The 17,171-nt window shown below is 45.5% G+C and overlaps 1 protein-coding gene across 1 annotated transcript; it reads left to right on the top strand.

The window, feature by feature from the left end:
• Positions 1–446: 446 nt before the first annotated feature.
• On the top strand, positions 447–16,202 carry gprc5ba (G protein-coupled receptor, class C, group 5, member Ba). Its single transcript, XM_088436773.1, has 4 exons — positions 447–932; positions 7,520–8,548; positions 9,342–9,460; positions 11,513–16,202. The coding sequence occupies exons 2-4, from the start codon at positions 7,525–7,527 to the stop codon at positions 11,555–11,557; spliced, it is 1,188 nt and encodes a 395-aa protein (XP_088292899.1). The 5' UTR covers positions 447–932; positions 7,520–7,524; the 3' UTR covers positions 11,558–16,202.
• Positions 16,203–17,171: the final 969 nt, after the last annotated feature.

The raw sequence follows: 17,171 nt of genomic DNA on the forward strand, positions 1-17,171 counted from the left end.
GTGCGTGAGATTATTTGGCCTAAAATCAGATAAAACAATGAACGTCCAATAACAGAATATGCAAAAGCCCACCCCTCTCCCTAAAATTCCCGTCGCAAAGTCTACATTAGCATTTTTCAAACTAGCACGTTTGAAAGCAAAAGCACGTGCGAAATCTGGGGTGGAGTGTGTGTGCACTTCCTTTTCCTTTTAGTAATAACAGAGCGGATATCGGAGGAAAGGAAACTTGAAAGAAAATCACCCAAAATGATGACATTGATCACAACCCCCCAAAAATAGTGCGCGACTATCTGTTAAACGCGACTGCGCATGCGCGTCCAGCTATCAACACAGAAAGTGTCAGAATTTCGAATTAGGTTATTGTTGTCAGACGGCGATTCGTTTTGAGTTCGTCTTTGCGCGTGTGCGAGCGTTTGCAGGGGGGGAGGGGGGTGAGAGGGGGGCTAATCTTCACGAGCGTTATGCGGAGCGCAGTTTATGCCTGGCGCTCGTTGAGTGAGCAGCAGCGAGCGTCAAACCGGACTCGGACGGCTCGGTACCGCACCGAACACTCCGCGATGCCGTTTTTCTTTGCCGGGATGCTTCAACAAAGGATTTAAGCGGTCGGGGGGAAGTCACCGCGCTCTCGTTTCGGACCTGTCGGGACACATCCGCGGGTGGAAAGAGAGGGAGGAGTGGAGCGAGGGGGGTCAGCTGATCCGCTCGTCCATGCCATCGGGGCTGCCGAGACCACCGCCGGTTCCGAAAGCCAGCCAGTCGGAAGCATCTGGGCCGGCGGCGCGCATGCGGATGCGGAGAGTCGAGGCGGACGAGGCGCTTTTATCCGAAATGTGACATTTTCAGCAGCGAGTCTGGTCGACGCCGCGCAACGCAGCAGCTCCTTCACTCGTCCACCCACCAGCGGATCTTTTTTTTGCATCGATTTGAAAAAGGTCGGTCGTACTCATCGTGTCATCACAAATGGCTCGTTTTCAATGCATTACGGTGGAAGGAGGCGGGGGGGGGGGGGGGGGGTAATTAACCTGCGGGGAATGTGCGCTGTCTGCACAATGCGCGAATGCACGAAAAGCATTTCTTTTTGTAATTATGCACTCAGCATCACCCCCCCCCACCCCCCCAAAAAAGAAAAGCGTGTTAGTGTCACTCTGGTTGGCTCTGGCGTCCACCATTTTCACCCCCCACACAACACACACACACTGTGAAATTCTGGGGAGTGTCAAGCAGTCCATCATTGTTAAGAGGTGAGATGTCATTCTTTATTCCAGGCACACACACATTTGCAACAATGCCGCCTCAAACAAACACTCCTTCTGGAATGCCCTGGGGAGCCTCCATGTGGGGTTGCTGGGGGGGGGGGGGGGGGGGGGGGGGGGGGGGGGGAAAGAGCATTCTATGTGCGTGCGTGTTTGCATTCAGCTGCTCCTTAGGGTCAGCTAAAAGTGCAGTGCCTGCACCCCCGTTTTGATTTTGTGTGTGTGTGTGGGAACCCCAGTTGGAAATGAAGCTGAAATAGCCACTTGGGTGCCATTTCAGGGAGAGGATGTTTGAGTGGAAATGGCTGTCTAGTGCGGTTCAATAGATTATTGTTGGAATGAGCCTCGTTACTGTCAGTTAGAATGCTCGGCGGATTGGATTACAGCGGTGCCATGAGAGATATCAGACTCTGTTTGGCCCTTTTTTTTTTTTGCATTGATTTACAAGCAAAAACAAACATAAACTGGGATATGATGTGGTTCTCCCTTCACAACAAGAAGAGATTGTTTGATTTCAGTTCATGTCAATTGTCAATCTAAATATTTGTTGCCCACAACTGAGGTTCTGGGGGTAGGAGTACCGATTGGGGGTACAGTATGTGAAGGCACTTCAGGGAGTACGTGAGATTTTAACAGAGTTTCTGCAGGCATCACCTAATCCAGTTCCATGCTTTTTACCGCTGTGGCGGGAGCGGTACATCTTTTCAAAATAAGAGCAAATGAATTGGAACAAAGGTTGCAATGCAAAACATTGTATGTTTTTTTTTTTTTTTAATATGCACAGTCAGTGATGCAAGCTTGCAGCAGATGAGCCAGAAATGAAACTGATGTTACAAGATCTAGGATGAATAAAATATGACAAGAGTTACTACTTTAACTGTAGCTCCAAGTTTGGGGGGGGACACTTATGTTTTTTCTCAAAACAATTACTTTTGCACTAGTTAGCGGGTGTTTTAGGAATTGCGACTATCTTAACGCTAACCAAAATCGCAAAAGGCAATCAAAGCCTAACAAAAGCAAAAGCGATTTGAACACAAACAGTGTAGCAGCATATGTAGACAGACAACATACTAATGATTACAGTATTCTTTATCGGTCAGCTGCGAAATACTTTGTGTAAGGCTATTATACTGCCCCCAGGTGGCCACACAACAGAGGCAAAAATATGTGGACTTGAAATCTTTACATTTGATGTAATATGCTATTATCCTTATTTAATACACACGACAAGGTTTGTTGTGAAACGGAAATCTGAAGAAAGCCCTACTGTTTGTGGCCTAGAGTGTGTGAGAGCACATGTGTGAGTATGTGCACTTCTCCTCTGTCTCCGCTTCCCCTTTCCATTTGCGTCCCAGCATCAAAACATCCTCCGCATGTACACACACACAAACACACACATGTAAATCACACACATCACACAAAATAATCGGGTCAAAAAAAAAAAAAGAGGAGGGATAAGCACACATTTTTGGGCTATTATTTGACCCGACATTTTTGGGTCAAAAAAAGAATAATAATAACAATAATAACAAAAATGTGTCCCATATATTTTTGGGGTGTTTTATTAGGTTATTCATTTGTCAAAGTTGGGTTAAAAACAAAAACAACAACATTTGGAGTTGTTTTGTGATCTATTGGGTTAGATAATGACAAAGAAATTCTGCACAAAAATTCTCCTTTGTGTGTGTGAGCGTGTGCAAAACAATCCAATTTTGTGGGTTATTCCTTCGACCCAACGTTTTGGGCTGAATTGAAACACGCTAAAAAGTTGGATTCGATACATTACTCCACAAGTTGGGTCAGTCTGTTTTCAACCCAATTTAGGTTATTTTTGCCCCGTTTTTTTTCAAGTTTAGCGCACACAAGCACTCATATGTCTCTCACACACACTTACACACACAATTTGGGTCTTGCTTGGCAGCTTCACTCGTTTGCGACAACGTCAACAACGTGCTACGAATCAATTGCACTCACTTGCGCGTGTGTTTTGATTTATTTTTATCCCGGAGAACGTGAAAAACGAGCGCATGACACCTCGGCCGGACACATGACTCAGAATCTATTTTGGACAGTTCGGGATGCCCCCCCCATTCCCATCTGAGAGGTCACATTACAGGGGGGGGGGGGGGAATCAATGGCTGGCACTGTTAATTGCCAAGTCAATTAGCATATGTTCCTGCCGCGAGCCTCCGTCCCATGCTAATGAGACCTAATTAGGGCGAGCGGCCACGCCCCCAAGGGGCCGGCAAATCTACTTTCATTTTTTTCGCTTGTTGATTCTCAAGCAGTCGCTGAGCCTCCAGTCGACCCCCCCCCCCCCTTAACGTTTCATCAGCGCCTTTGACTACTTTACTGCGTCGTATATCACCCTTAAAGATAAAAAGAATAGCTGACATCATTGCGGTAACCACAGAAACAGATGGATGCATGATGTTTAACTAGGAAGTGGATTATTTCTCCAGGGAGCTAAGTACATTGTCCTGCATTTTGCCCCGCCCCCCACCGTAAGTGCCTGCCTGCTAGCAGTCCGAAAGAGGACAAATAGGCAAAATAATGGCACGGCCACTGCACAACGGCCCCGTTGTTGCTAAAGTCCCTGGCAACAAGCATGTGTCCTGTCAGCAGGTCGCCGAGTAGGACCTCTTCATGGCACTTGCTCAAATCGAAACTACACACAAGTTAGTTTTGCTCAAGATAGCAGAAGCGAAAAGAAATCAACGCTCGGCAACAAACTTGGGCTGAAGCCATCCAATTTGGAGATTGGACATGCAGCTAGTTATCGAGAGTTAGCTTAAAGTTATCTATCCGGATAGATTGGGCTAAAAAGTGAACTGTAAAACGGTCTTTTACATACATAGCGCATTTCTACGTTCGGTACTCAAAGCGTGTTCCGCTGATGGCACAGCATCGGGGAGTTCAGTGTCTTGCTCAAGGAAACTTGGACAGAAACGATGGTCGGGGACCCGACCCGAAGCCTCCCGGCTGGGGATGACCTGTCTACATGTTTTGCGCCACCGTTTGTGTTGCGCGAGTTCTACGACGCTGCTTATGGACGCCGTTTTACATTTTTGGTTCGAGACAAAACATAGCCCCGCAGTAATGATATTGGCTCTTCACAGAGGATAAGGAATACGTGCCTGGCAGCGTCTGTGTTCAAATATCCATTGCTTGAAGGCTTTTAGATGCCATTTGTTAGCTACTTCATGACAAAGTGCATTTTGCAAAATATTTATTTGGCGGTGTGAGATTTCGTTTTTTTACGTCAAATATCGTCCTTGGCGAGAGGTTGCGAAACTGATATCGGTAATTCACGTTCGCGGCGCAATGTAGTGAACGGAGACTGATTCCCAACACGGCCTGAGCAGCATCAGCTGCGCAACTGGCGGGAGCTGGATCACCCCCCCCCCCTCCCACTTCGTTACATAAGATGCACAGAATGGAGGCAAGGAAGAGCGGGAAGCCAAAATGGAAGGTTGGAGAGGGGAGGGACGTAATTGGGAAAGACGCAGAGGAGACTTGATGTCCAAAGCCCAAACGCGGGCTTGAAAATGGAAGAGGGAAATGAAAGGCCGTCTTATTCTGGCACAAAATGTTATGTGTTCATTTGTAATTGAGCTGCATAGAAATCATTCATTCATTCATTTTCTTTCGTGCTTATTCTAACCTCGCTTCCGCTATCAGGGAGCTAATAAATAGAAATGTCCAAAACAGTGGCTGAAGACAGGACAAATTTGCTCTCTTTGAAGTGTATTTTTGAAAAATGATGGGATATTTTCATAAACTTTTAAATTCTCTCATTTTTGCCTCAATAAATGAATACAATAAAGTCAACGCCCAAGGGACTATAAAATCATCTTAAATTTAGCCAACTTGGGCACAATGACATTTTCTGATGTTAATGTGCTTAAAATCCTTTTAAATAAATGAAAAAGTATTACTTACCATCAATTTTGCAATCTCTGGCTCGCAGTCGTGCAAATAAGAGGCCAAGCACGCTTGCTTCGAGTTGTTTTTCACTCCCAGTTAATGTTTGCCGTAAACCTGAAGCATAAAAAGAAAACAGTTAAACGGCACGAAATTTAGCTTCATGCACACATACTGTATGACGTCATTGATAGGCTAGGGGACATTAACAATCCCTAAAGTAAGTCTTAAAAAAATGCTTGAAAACGTTGCATCTCGGAGCACAATAGTGGGTTGCTTTTTTATAAAATATGATAGTTTCTTAAGAGCAAGTTGAATCATTTTTGTCCACTGCGGTGAACATTAGCTTTATGTTTCTATCGTTGGACTCTTTGGAGCAACCTACGGAATCCTAGCGTGTTCAGCGGAAGACGTTTGCGTTTCGGGAGGTTTGCAAAGTTGTCTCACGTGCTTGGGTTGGGATGCATTGGACTTTGCTGTGTCAAAGACACAAAAATGTCCACTAAAGTGGACACCAATGGATAAAATGTAAAGCCGAAACAAAACAGGGTCTCAAACAAAATGGGTAAACACAAAACTGTTCAAAGTATAATGAAGGTCATTTAGCTTGATGCTAACATATGAACTGAAATGCCATTGATGGGCTAAAGGAAATTAGCATCCATTAACTGCTATTTAAACAGTGCATTCTTGTAGAAATTAACTCATTCAATAGCAGCCAATATTAAACTCTCCTCAAACCCAACATAGAAAAATTAAAAATATTTCTAAATAGATACGGTATCTATTTTTTTTTCTCTCAAGAAACCTGGTATTGAATTTCTGAACTCTTAAAAAAACATTTCAAAACATTTTAGGGGTGAATGAGTTGTGCAGAACTCAAAATTCCGATGTACTGTAAAAAACCTACATAAAAAAAACTAAGTTTGCAAATAAACAAAGCACGTTATGTTCGTTGTACTTTGTTTCTATTTTGTGAAGTGAAAAAAAAGGACTTGTGTGAAGAGCTTGCATGCAAAGGTCTGCTTTGTGATTTGTGCCTGTGACTGTCCGCATGTGATTGTGTGTGTGTGTGTGTGTGTGTGTGTTGCCCCCCGGCTCTTCTATGTGTCTGTGCGAGCGTGTCCTGCAGCCAGCGCAACCATCTGTGCGAGAAGGAGTGACAGCGGGGAGGGGGGGAGGGGGGGGTCTTCCTGCCTCATGCGGCGAGGGTCTCCGCCGCGGTCGTCTTCACGCTCGCTCATTAAGAGCCCACAAAGACGACGAGCGTTACCCGGTTGAAAAGGAAAACCGGGAGACGGAGGGGGAGACGGAGGGGGAGCTGTCCACCGAGCGCTCTGTCTCCGCCAAGGTGGGGGGTGGTAACCATGGTTACCGGTGGGGCAGGCCAGGAAAACCAGGCTTTTTGAAGGAGCTCAAGTGAGTCTTGAATGCGAAGGTGGCGTGCACATCACAAACCGCTCTTTCTGTCTCCGTCTGATTCATCCCTTGCTTTAGCAGGGGATGTGAGCAAAAAAAAAAAAAAAATGGGGAGGGGGGACCAAAGTGAATCCACAGCATGGAAACTGGCAGGGCCGAAAATGTTGTCGGGAGGAAATCCCTGCAGGATACATGAAAGGGTTGTAAACACATGAATATGCACCTCGCATGCAGATTGCAACGCTCTGGAAGTGCCCAAAACATGAATAATCATTTCACTTGAGGTGGTAAACAAGTACTGCTTTTTTGAAAAGAAAAAAAAAAAACACAAAACATCATTATCATCACGGGGACAGAGTAATGACGCATACGGCCTGAAAATGTGTTTGTTGGCCTATCAACTAGTTATGCTCACACCAAGGGTGTGTAGACTTTTGCTTGCATTGGCGTCATTTTTTTTTTTTTGCTTTGTAACCTGGTGTCCTCAGTGGAGGAGATCCTGGGTCTTTCTAATGATGCTTGGGAGGAACGCCTTTCACTTTTCTACAGACAGTGTACACAAATGAACGGGCTAGCCTCGCCAATTCCTCAATTCCCGAGGAGTTACGATACCAATATTGAGGAATGATACCTACCACTGGTACTTTTGATATAGTCAAATCTTTTTTTTCTTTTCCAGCGGGAATACTCGTCTTATAAAACTTTCTTATGAGGGCCGTATCCAGAAAAAGTGGAAGACACTCATTTATACACATATATATATAAACATATTTAGGAAATCAATTCAAGGATTAGACTGGCGTCACGGGCCAAGGGTCGCCGCCGAACGCCGGGGCTCCCCGTCCACTTTTAGTAGCCGCTTTTCCGATCCGCCGCTTTGAAGGTTTCCGCCCCCTCACGTACCGGTCCGGTGTGGATTTCAGAAGCCATGGCGTTCCCCCCGGTCCTGCTCCTGCTGCCGCTGGCATACGGGGTTCGAGGCCAAGACGGCGAGGACTCGGAGGCGCTGCCCACCGGCTGCGGTTGGGGCCTGGGTCGCCCCTACACCCTGCTGTGCGACCTGGACGCGGTGTGGGGCGTGGCGGTGGAGAGCGCGGCGGCGGCGGGGACCCTGGTGGCCCTCCTGCTGGCCTTGGTCCTGCTGTGCCGCCTGCGGCGCATCGGCGAGGCGGACAAACGCAGCGGCGCCGGGCCCGTCCTGCTGCTGCTCCTGGGCGTGGTCGGCCTGTTCGGCCTGAGCTTCGCGTACCTGATCGAGCGGGACGAGTCGCTGTGTCTGCTGCGGCGGGCCCTGTGGGGCCTCCTCTTCGCGCTGTGCTTCTCCTGCTTGCTCGTGCAAGGGGTGCGTCTGCGCCGCGTGGGGCGCGAGCACCGCAGCCCGGGCGGCTGCGCCCTGACGGGGCTGGCGCTGGGCCTGAGCGCCGTGCAGGGCATCATCGCCGCCGAGTGGCTGCTCCTGACCGTGCTGAGGGAGGGCCGGGCCGCCTGTCAGTACCTCCCCATGGACTTCGCGCTGGCTTGCAGCTACGTGCTAGCGCTGCTGCTGGCCGCCTCCGTCGCCGCCGCCCTGGCCCTGTGCGGCAAGACGCGGCAGTGGCGCTGCAACGCCGTCTGGCTGCTGGTCACCTGCCTGCTGTCCCTGCTGCTGTGGGCGGCCTGGGTGGGCTTCTACCTGTACGGAAACGCCTGGCTGGGCAAGGCGCCCGAGTGGAACGAGCCGGCGCTGGCCGTGGCTCTGGTGGCCCAGGGGTGGCTGCTGCTGGTCTTCCACGCCGTTCCCGAGACGCGGGCGTGCCTCAGGCCGCCGCCGCAGCCCACCGCGCCGGACTACTTTGACACCTCGCAGAACTCCACGCGCATGAGGGAGACCAGCTTCGACGAAGACATACCGCTCTCGCACAGGCAGTTTGTGGAGAACCAGGGCTACGGATACAACGACGACAACGCCGCAGGTACGCCGGAGTTGGAACGCGTGGCCCCAAAACACAAAATGGCACGTGAGCCGGCGGGGAAATTGCGTCCGCCGGCGTGTCCGTTTTGACAAGCGCCGTCTGAAATGCCAGGATGTCCTCCACTGAGCACACTAGGGCTTTGTGGGGTAACACCGGGCCATCGGAAGAACCGCAAACTAATGTCCACAGTACAGTGGACACATAAGAGTCTCAGTAGGGTGGATATTTTTCTTTAAATTAGCAAACCGTCATTGCAAGCGGATGAATCAAGAAAATTGATTCAATCTTAAATTATTTATCAAATAAATGTTTGGGCTCTTGCTTTAATTCTGTAAGAGTCTACTTATTTTCGAAAACCTTTTGAAGAGTCGATATATATTTGAGAAAACCGAAAATGTCAACGTCCGTCTGAGAATATGATATGCGGAGCGGGGGCGGGGTTTCGCTTCTCAAAAAGTACACAATGGATAAAAAAAAAATACATATATACCTATAATAAATTTTTAAAAAGTGACAAGTATGCTGTGATTTTTTTTTAAATCTACTGTGATTTCTCAATCAAACTTAAATATACTGTATACTGCAAAGTCTCGATTGAAAAATATATTAAAATACAAACAAACAATCCTAATAGCTAGCTAGCTAGCTAGACAGACAAACAAGAAAAGCAGTGATTGAGTAAATTTGCCTTTCTGTAGGAAGTTAAATGAAGCAAACGTGAAGAGCGGCGGGGGCGATTTCTGCTCGCCGCGATGAGCGGCTCCGTCAGCGAGTGACTCATGTTTCCGTCTAGGCCTGCGAAGCGGCGGAGGCGGCCAACACAACAGCGGCGGGGGCGCCAGACCCAGCGCCCCCTTCCGCAGCAACGTGTACCAGCCCACCGAGATGACCATGATCCTGAACGGGGGAGCGGTGAGTACATCCGCCCAGTCGCCCGCCGCCGACCGGACCGCACGCGCAATCATCTGCGCGTCACCGGATCATTGCGGCAATGCCGGGGTTTCGCCCGTGAGCGTCTGCATGTTCTGGCGGCAAAAGCCCTTGCGGCGTTTGGATCTAATGTTCTCAAACGGGGGAATGCCAAAGCGCTTTTTAATGCGGGAACGGTTCGTTTTTCTTTTCGGATTAAGAGTTGATGAACTGGAACATGAAAGTTGTTTTTGTTTTTTTTACCCCCCCTCATCCAAAATTACTTAGTGCTTGTTGGCGGCACAAATAAATAAATAAACCACAGGGGCTACTTGATTGGAAAAGAGGTTGAGCGGTATATTCATATTTTCGACCTGTAGATGACCCAAAATGTTTTGATTAGACCATGTCAAGTGTAAATGCAATAAAATAAGGGTTGGCATCGTTTTTTTCATTTGCATGATTATTTTTTATTTCATTTGCTTGGATGTAAACTGTATAAAACCTTTAAAAAGTTATCATTTGTTGGAAGTTGATCCGTCCAAAATGCCTAAACTTAAAAGTGTGTAGGATAGTATTTTTTTCCTGCTACGTTCCCCCCTAAGTAGCGCAAAGCTTTTTTTGGGGGGGGGTTGAGGTTGTCAAATTCCGGTCCTCGAGGGCCGCTATTCAGCATGTTTTCCAACACTCTCTCAAAACTACTTGTTTCAAACGATTACTATCATTTTCAAGCTCCTGCAGAGCTTTCTAATAAGCTCATCATTTGAATCAGGTGTGTTGGGGAGAGAAAACCGGAAAGCATGCAGGATACTGGACTTTGACACCTGTGCTGTAACCATTTAGGAATAAGCTGCTTCATGTGCTAGTTAATTTGCTCTTAATCTGAAAACATGTTCCTTTTACGGCATTAAAAAGAACGACATTTGATGTGCTGATAGCTACTAAAATCCTGTTCAAATCTCAAGTACCTCAATATAAGACTCTCTGCTCGTGAATCGAAGCTAAACTGGATATGATGGATACGGACTAAATGCTGAAACGGCTTTCCATGGAGTCCCGCGTTTTGCAAGCACATGCATGGATGGGCTTTGACACAAATGATCACTCAGCTGACGTTGATTTGTGTCTCGCCGGGTGCGTAAATAAGCCGCTGCGCCGGCTGTCCTGCCGTTCATTAAACACGATGAACGGCCGCTTCGGCTTTCCGTTTAGCCGCTACGCGACCACGCGAGCGGCGCGCAGACGCGACGTCGGCTGAAATATGGCCGCTTGTCACCATTCTTAGTACTGAACCGTCATTTGTTTTTTTATGGCGCCACACACATTTTGAAGCTACTTACTTGTACAACATACTTTTTTTTTTTAACTGTCTTACCTACAATGAAGCGTGGCGGTGGCTGCAGAAAGCCTTGGCGTAGTTTTTCTGGAGACGCAACTTGGGAATAAATAGCTCCAAATGCGGGTCGGAGTTATCACAGATCCCTCAGGCGTTCGCTAGAAAGAAAAACAAAACTATTAAGACAGTTGAAATTTAAATTTAAACAGTGGCAGGTGTGTGCTGACGCCCATTTAACATGAGCTCAAATGTGATTGGTTGATTTTGAACACAGCCACACCTCCAATATGTGTTGCTATTTTCAGTTAAAAAGAGAAGGTTTTGTCAATGATTAATTCGCTATATATATATATATATATATATATATATATATATATATATATATATATATATATATATATATATATATATATATAAAGGACATATAAAAGGACATCTATTTTTTATCCCCCAATAATTGAGGAATTTCATATAGTTGGCCTTTTTTTTCCGATAAAATACATGATTATGGATATGTATGAATGTGAAGAGCATGTACGCCTGTTGTACAACAAAACCGTTTAAGATTTTAAAAGCTAGAAATGAAATTCACACCATCTTTGTCATCACTTACTCGTTATTTAATCTGTATGCTTCAAAACAAATGGAATTCCTATTCAAGATGTTTCGTCAGTGGGAAATATGGCTTAACGCAATTTTCTTTCGTGCCCCGCCCCCAGGTGCCCTCGGCCCCTCCCACCTACACAGGGAGGCAGCTGTGGTGAGCGAAGGGCGACGGTCTTGATGGCGAGGGGCGGAGCCGAGTTTCCAAGCGGAGGCGGGAGCACTGAAAAAAAAACAAAAAAATAGACGGATGCCACTTTCACTCTGTACAGACTGTGCCAATCAAATGCTGTGTAAAAAGGAGGCCGTGGAGGGTAGAGCCAATTGTTTTCAAGCACACCAATTTCAAAAAGGCGGCAAAAAATGTGCTTTTTCTTTGGCTTGACTGCAGCACTGTAAGCTTCCTTTAAACTGTGAACATCCTTCATTTGGCTCTGTCCTCAATCAGTCCTCATAAAGTGTCAACAGCAACCCTTCAGGAATAACAGTCGCACCCCCTTTTGTTTTTTGCATGGACAAAACAACAACAAAAATCATCACCTGCACAGAAGCGAGCGTCCCGACCGGCGGCCTGCTGAATCTAGGCCAAACTTGAACTTGATCCCACTGGAGGAAATAGGAGCATTTCTGCAAGACAACGCTATATTTAGAGCCCCGCGCGCGCGCGCCTGCGTGTGTGTGTGCGTGTGTGTGTGTGTGTGTGTGTGTGTGTGTGTGTGTGGAAACAACGTGGATCAGATTTGCCGTGCGAGGTCGAAAATGAGGAGGAGGAGAGTGCAAGCGTGCAATCTTGAAAACGAGTGGGAGCGGCCCTCTTCTTCCTCGTTTCACCAGAGTCTCCATTTCAAGGCTGCTGCTTCTTCATCCTGTCGCGCCTGACGAGCTGTGTACATACTGGAGTGCTCATGTGTATATACAGTACATATACATACAAAAAAAAGAGCCAGATTGCTTGTTTACCTTTTTCTATTGCACTGGGGAACATTTAAAAAAAGAAAAATAATCTGTTGAGTTAGATTTGGATGCATTTTTTTTCCGAGCATGTCAAGTTGGTTTTTTTTCAGATAAGCAAAATTCCATTGATAAGCAGTAAGACGAAGAGCTGATTCCAACTGGACTAAAAGCTATGTGGCGGCTTGTTTGTGCGGTTGAGACAGTGCGGTGAGAGGCGTGTGCAGCTCCCAAAATGTCAGCACTAATAACTGCAAACAGAAAACGGGCATAGTAGCAATGAAGAGGATTCATGCTGAGTTTTTTTTTTAACCTTGTAACCATTGGCATACCCTTGAAGTTTTTTTGTTTTTTTTTAAAATTCCTTTGTGCTTTTCTCAAAAGTAATTTAAGAACCTCTGTTGACAAAAACACAAGCAATTTTTCAACCAAGCTAATTACTGCAAGAAGTGTTTAGGTTATGCGTGACAGAAAACACACCGCCAACACTTGACTCATCTCTGACATCAACGATCCTGTGCTGCCCAGAAATCAAGTTTAGTTGCTTGTAAAAGTTTTAATCACTCTGACATTTTATTGTACAGCGCCAGCGATTAGCGGCGCCGCCAATGACGGCGGCTAGCTAGGCTAGCAGCTGCAAGCAGCATTCGACGCCAACGGCGTTAGCAACCATCACGTAGGCTTGCGAGAGCTAGCGGACGACTTTTCAAAGGTTGTGAATAACTTGGGTGACAACGTTGCCATTCCTACTGATCACTTTTTAAAAAAAACAAGCTTACTCAAACGTGCTGTTTTGGCAGGCGAAAAAAATATGCTGCTCATGTTATAGCATCACTTTGTTTCATGAACCAAATGGGGAGATATTTGTTTAAAATAAAATACAAAAAAAATCATTAAGAGGAAGTATGTTTTACTGTCTCGAGTATTGTTCTTTAACGGGTAAAAAATTACGTTTTTTTTTACATTCTTATCCAAATAACCCATTATTCGAATTTTCAGTCAAATATCTAAATACCAAAATATTCCATTGCTGCAGCCGTAGTGTTCAAAGCCTCTAACTATTCAATTTTAAGTGTGTTATTTATGTGCATACACATTTCGTTTCTTTATTTTTTTTTCCCCTTTTTTTTAAAGAAAACAGAGATTAGCTTTTGGCTTGCTCAGAAACTTGACATGATGAAGAAAAAGATTTGAAAATCGCATGGAAAGGGAGTTCAAAACAGCCGTCAGATCCAACTCAACATACTAGATATTGTTCCCCAGTTTTATGAACTAACTCCGAACTGTTTAAGGCAGCGTTTCCCGACCTTTCGTCGGCCGAAAGACAAAAATCTAAACAAAAATTGACACGAAGGTTCTTGGCCGTATCCTGAAATGTAAGAAAGTAGTTGCCGTCATTCACCACGTGGCGGCTAACTACATTTTTGATCGATAGAAGGATTGTTGATTTTTTTTCAACAAAATCATCATTTTCATTCTAAGTGCTGAGTGATTGGGAAGCACTGGTTTACTTGCGTCGACTGCTATTTTTATTTGAATTGCTTTTTAAATGCTTGATTTACATTTACAGTTGTGTGCTCTTACATTCTTCATTTTTTACTTCATATTTTGGCTAAGCAAAATGGCCTTTATCTCATTTTTTTCTGCATTCGAGGTAGAAAAAAATGTATGTATGTATGCATATATATATATATATATATATATATATATATATATATATATTTTTTTTTTTACGGGCACTTCATGCAGTAAGAGACAAGGCTTGAATACTGTTCGCAGCGCACAGGAACAGGCGCGGTGGAGCCCCCACAGCAACACAAGAGCCAGAAAAGGCTACCGCAGTCTGTTTGTGTATGTTTGGAAAGGGGAACCACTTCAGATCCAAACACAGATTGTCCCGCTATGTTATTACTTGAGCGACAGGAACAGGGGCAATTCAGGCGGCAAGATTAGCATCGGGGTAAGTGTTAATGTGGGGCACAGAAAGAAGGGTACATGAACAGGGTTTATCATATGTTAAAGGAACATAACTAAATGTAACGTGGATTAGCATTAGCTAAAAAAGAACAAAAAACAAAGGTTGGCATTAGCTACAGGAGGAATGGCAATCTCAACGACAGGATCGAACGTGAGGAATAGCTAGTGCTCAGGAACAAGGGTACCGTCACAGGCCAGAGGCATAGCAGTTGAGACCACCTAGAGGTTTAAGGTCAAAGATCACATGGCGAGGAAACAGTAAATCGAGGGCAATAGGACCACGACAAGATGGAATACCGGCTTCGGGTTCATCAACGAGAACGAGGTTGAAGACCATGTGCGGGAACAGGGCCGAGTACAGTCAGGAACCACGGTTAACACATTCACTGCCAGGTGTTTTAGCATTTTGACGGATGTTTAAAGACACCAGGGTGTCCTCCCGAGACGCAGCGTATTCATTTGTGTCCAATGGGGTGGTCATTGGTTTTCGGACTATATTTTTTGGACTCATTGGAGCTACGCTACCTAGCGTTCTCATCGAGCACATACCGACATTTCCAATGATGTCTCGTATGTTTGAGTGGGTTGAAATTCATTTCGCTGTCTTGCTGAGACAAAACGGATACAAAAGTGGAGATACATGAATTGACTGGGTCTTAAGAGGGTAATGCATTCCGTCAAAATATAAGCAGCAAACTGACCGATTCAAGAGAAGACTCTCTTCTTCCACCCCTCAAAAGAACAAAAAAAAGTTCCCGGTTTTTACCCTTTCATCATATTCTACCGAAAAGCTGTGCTGATCTCAATTCTAGAGCTGAATTTAACATGGGACGCGAACCTCCTTCGTCGCGATTCCTACGAGATCGATGTAATTTTTTGTCCGCTTTTGTTTCTTCTACTCAAAAGCTATGCTGATTGCGATTCTAGCAATGCAGCACTGCCACCCGCAGGCCTCTTTTAGTCATTACAACGATCTAGAAAGCTCCAGCTTTCATTCTGATTCCGCTTGAATTCATTTTGACGAACGTAAACGTCCATGGCAGCGAATGAGTTAACGGGGGCTACGGGAACAGGGTTCGTAATAGGATACGGGAGCAAGAGTTCAGGCGAGAACAGGGGTTGACGTGAAATGTCTGAAGATTTTTCCGGTGACATTTCCAACACTTGTGATGTTTCCACTCAGTCTGGCGTATTATTTTTAAAAAATGAATAAATGACATGTGACTTTGTAGATTTTGCACTGTCGGCGACCTGCAGTACGTGTGCATGCTCAGCACCATTTCTAAGTGTAAGACCTCTTTGAATACTAACTATATATGTGGAGGTCATGTGACAACAACCTTCATTTCAGTGTACATCGGATGACGCGTTCAGTGTCGGTCAAACGGAGCGGATTCTTAAGCTTCGCATCAGGAGGGAAATGGGTCCAAAAAAAATGCCACCCTCACCCGACCTGAAAGACTTCGAAAAGGGGGTACGAACTTTTCCATCTGATATATCATCTCTGTGTTATAAATGTGGTGAATTTGCACAACATTTCTTTGTTAATTATGCGGAGATGGGTGGATGCTTTTGGGTGTGGGGGGGGTTGTCAATGTCAGGTATCCTCCCCCGGGTTTTGCCTCGTCCTTGCCTATCTTGTCCTGTCCTGATGTGCGTCACCTTCAGACTGTCCCATCGGGACAGCTGACGGGGGTGATGTTGGTTTTCACTGCTGTGACTGTGCAGCATGCCTACGTAGAGCTTCGTTCATCCCTTACCCCGACCCCCAACACTACTAGCAAAATATGTTGAAAAAAATGAATGGAAAAAAAAAGCTTAACTCTTTCTGTAACTAATTCAGGAAATCGTTCAATAAAAGTGTCACGTTTAGATACATTTGTTTGATTGCCCCCGTTTGTTTGTTTTTTTTACAGATGATAATAGACACAATATTACATAAATTCATACATCGAAAACAACTAGTTGAAAAAAAAGGATAAATATAGATCTACGTAGAGCAAAGGTGAACTTTTTTTAGTCTGTAAAAGAGAAAAGATTTCAAGTGTGTCAATTTGCTGAGAGAAAAAAAATGAGCACGCCACTGCCACCCACAGTAGTGAATGTGCAATTACACTAGTGTTGCCTCGGGTCAAACGCGCACCTACTGTTTGAGAAGGAAAGCTTTCATTTAAAATAATTAGGAATCCATGCAAACAAATGATTTGCATAATAATAATAAGAAAATGCATAATAAGAAAATAAAAGAGCATCTTACTGCCACCTACTGCAGCGGATGTGCAATTACACTTTAGCTAGGCGTTATCTTGAGGTCAAATTTGATATGAATTGCTTTCATTTAAAATCATTTGAATTGCTGCTCATTAAAGTTAAGAGTATAGCAGAGCGTATTGGAACTCTGTTGCTAGCCAAAACGGCAGCAACCATTTTCTCTCAGGTGAATTAAAGTAAGATGACCCGGTGCACTTATAGCACTAACCCCGTTAAATTACATCTTTGACGTCAATAGCCGTCAATGGCGGAGAACGAGTTGGAAAGATGATCCTGCGTCACAATATGAGATGACAGCATTACAAAAGAAACGGAAGGGTCCAAGACTTTCATATGTGGTCACAATGAAATGGATCATTTCATGATGCGGCCCAGGAAGCGCAGCAGCCGGCCGGAAGGCTCCCGAGAGGGAGATCCGTGACCCTCTTGGTCCCGCTCGGCCGGGCGTCCCAACTCGGCCGTTTATCACCGGCGGGCCACGCGGCGGCGAATCGCTACTTTTTGCTTGGGAAGAAGGGGGCCGGGACGGCTCTTGTTCGCCACACGATGAAAAGGAATAGTTGCGTTTTGCTCCGA

This window comes from Hippichthys cyanospilos, chromosome 16, assembly GCF_059441005.1.
Source record: "Hippichthys cyanospilos isolate Australia breed blue-spotted pipefish chromosome 16, RoL_Hcya_1.0, whole genome shotgun sequence".
NCBI classification, from domain to species: domain Eukaryota; kingdom Metazoa; phylum Chordata; class Actinopteri; order Syngnathiformes; family Syngnathidae; genus Hippichthys; species Hippichthys cyanospilos.